The sequence below is a fragment of the Onychomys torridus genome, chromosome 9 (genome assembly GCF_903995425.1).
Source record: "Onychomys torridus chromosome 9, mOncTor1.1, whole genome shotgun sequence".
Taxonomy (NCBI): domain Eukaryota; kingdom Metazoa; phylum Chordata; class Mammalia; order Rodentia; family Cricetidae; genus Onychomys; species Onychomys torridus.
This window is the reverse complement of record NC_050451.1, coordinates 11,373,617-11,376,622: the sequence shown is the minus strand read 5'-3', so window position 1 is coordinate 11,376,622 and position 3,006 is coordinate 11,373,617. Positions and strand designations below refer to the sequence as shown.

Sequence of the window (3,006 nt, the reverse complement as noted above, 5' to 3'; positions counted from 1 at the left end):
TCTATGTGCATGCATGGAATAGCACGTGGGCCTGTGTGTGCAGGTGCAGCTCAGTCTTTATAAGTCAGTGCCACGATTCCCAGGACCCCTTCACACATGTGTCTTTCTACAGGCCTATGCATATCTGTTCCTCTCTCCTCATCTTAATAAAACTCTTGGTAGTGGCTTTTGTCGTGTTTCCTGACTTTTCCTCACAGGGTAAGAGCGCCATTAAAAACCAACATCTGATATTGAACTCGAGTTGGAAGAGGCTAGTCTGGTCTCAAAATGGAGGGCCATGATCGAAAGGAACCAGAACAGCTGAGCAAGCTGTTTATTGGTGGTCTGAGCTTTGAAACCACAGATGATAGCTTAAGAGAACATTTTGAGAAATGGGGCACACTTACAGACTGTGTGGTAATAAGAGATCCCCAAACAAAATGTTCCAGGGGCTTTGGTTTGGGGACCTACTATTGTGTTGAAGAGGTGGATGCTGCAATGAGTGCTCAGCCACACAAGGTTGATGGGCATGTCATGGAACCAAAGAGAGCTGTTTCTAGAGAGGTGCCTGGTGCCCATTTAATTGTGAAGAAAATTTTTGTTGGTGGTATTAAAAAAGATACAGAAGAATATAATCTAAAAGACTACTTTGAAAAGTATGGCAAGATTGGAACCATAGAAGTTATAGAAGACAGGCAGAGTGGAAAAAAGAGAGGATTTGCTTTTGTAACCTTTGATGATCATGACACAGTTGATAAAATTGGTGTTCAGAAATACCACACTATTAATGAGCATAATTGTGAAGTGAAAAAGGCCTTTTCTAAACAAGAAATGCAGTCTGCTGGATCACAGTGAGGTCATGGAGGTGGATCTGGCAACTTTATGGGCCATGGAGGAATCTTTGGAGGTGGTGGAGGTAATGTTGGTCATAGTGGAAACTTTGGTGGAAGAGGAAGCTATTGTGGTGGAGGTGGTGGCAGCAGAGGTAGTTATGGAGGTGGTGATGGTGGATATAATGGATTTGGAGGTGATGGTGGCAACTATACTGGTGGCCCTGGTTATAGTAGTAGAGGAGGCTATGGTGGTGGTGGAACAGGCTATGGAAACCAAGGTGGTAGATATGGTGGTGGTAGAGGATATGATGGTTACAATGAAGGAGGAAATTTTGGTGGAGGTAGCTATGGCGGTGGTGGGAACTATAATGACTTTGGAAATTATAGTGGACAACAGCAATCAAATTATGGGTCCATGAAAGGGGGCAGTTTTGGTGGAAGAAGCTCAGGCAGTCCCTATGGTGGTGGCTATGAATCTGGTGATGGAAGTGGTGGATATGGTGGCAGAAAGTTTAAAACAAAAGCAGAAAAGTGCTCCAGTTCTTAACAGGATAGAGAGAGAGAGAGGAGGTGGCAGGAAAGCTGCAGGTTAGTTTGAGACATTCATCCTAAACGCATTAGAGGAACAGTAAAAATCTGCCACAGAACAGCGATGATCCATAGTCAGAAAAGTTACTACAGGAAACCCTTCTTGTTCAGGACTATCATAGCCACAGTTTGCAAAAAGTGCAGCTATTGATTCATGCAATGTAGTGTCAATTAGATGTACATTCCTGAGGTCTTTTATCTGTTCTAGCTTTTTCTTTTTCTTTTTCTTTTCATTACATCAGGTATATTGCCCTGCAAATTGTGGTAGTGGTACCAGGAATAAAAAATTAAGAAATTTTTAACTTTTCAAAAAAAAAAAAAAAAGAAATCTGGTGCAATGACCCAACGAGTGCTTTGGGGCACTCTGTGCCTGGGAACCTAGGAACTGGGGAGTCTGCTCCATCTGTGACATACCATTGTCCATTTGCCTAGCCTCAGGATCCTTATCATTTCTACAACCAGATTTAGACAAACAGAATTCCTAACTCCAGAGAGTCAAAGAAACAATCTATAGCTCTATAGCTATTAACATTACCCTCTTTTACAAACCAGAGTCCTCTTACTAAGGAACAAGAAGAGATTAGAAATCAGTAACAACATTACCCTATGAGCCACCACCTGAAGAATACATGAAGAAATGGAAAGCTGCAACCATGCTAGCAAGTTAAGAAAATCCTTAGAGGTAGAATTACTTGCAGGAAAGCTTACTCTAACACAAGTTAGTTTTACTGAAGTATTAGAAAACTGCATTGATAATATTGCATGGAAAGTGTGCCATTTGTACTTAGCATCTGGATGTAGCTCATGTTAAGGACTGGGTGATATAATAGACAAAAGGAATCTAGGAAAGACAACACATGCTTGATTGTAGAGCCACCATGAATCACAACATAAAGTATGACACAGCTTGAGAAACTTGAGTTGTGATTTTCACATTTTTTGTGACTATGTGTTATTTATAAATAGATTCAGAGTACATCAAGTAGGTCTACTAATTTCCCAGTCTAGAGACCAATAATGCAGATTGTGTCATGAAGACTAAGAATGTTGACATAGATTGGGCAGGGTTTAAAACCCACAGCAATAAGGCAGATAGATGTCACTGCAGATGAGCTGAAAAAAATCTCTAGAGCTTCAAAGGTAACCTCACCCATGAGGAAACCACAAAATGAGTATAATGGTTAGGACAGTGGCTCATTGTCATTAAACCTTTCCGATAATTACCAGTGAAAGACTAAGCATCAAAGATCACTTCCTAAATGTAACACCAGTAGCACAGACACTGAGAGAAACAATTAATAAATGGGACCTCTTGAAACTGAGATGCTTTTGTAGAGCAAATGACACAGTCAATAAGACAAACCACAGCCTACAGAATGGGAAAAGATCTTCACCAACCCCACATCTGACAGAGGGCTGATCTCCAGAATATATAAAGAACTCAATATATTAGACATCAAAATACCAACAGTCCAATTAATAAATGGGCTATAGAGCTAAACAGAGAATTCTCAACAGAAGAAGCTCAAATGGCTAAAAGACATTTAATGAATTGCTCAACATCCTTAATCATCAGGGAAATGCAAATCAAAACAACTCTGAATTA

The 3,006-nt window shown here is 40.4% G+C and overlaps 1 protein-coding gene across 1 annotated transcript; it reads left to right on the top strand.

Moving 5' to 3' along the window:
- The first annotated feature begins 267 nt into the window (after window positions 1–267).
- On the top strand, window positions 268–1,359 carry LOC118591180 (heterogeneous nuclear ribonucleoprotein A3-like). Its single transcript, XM_036199310.1, is given in 1 exon segment — window positions 268–1,359. A coding segment is annotated over 1 exon segment (1,092 nt).
- The last annotated feature ends 1,647 nt before the right edge of the window (window positions 1,360–3,006 follow it).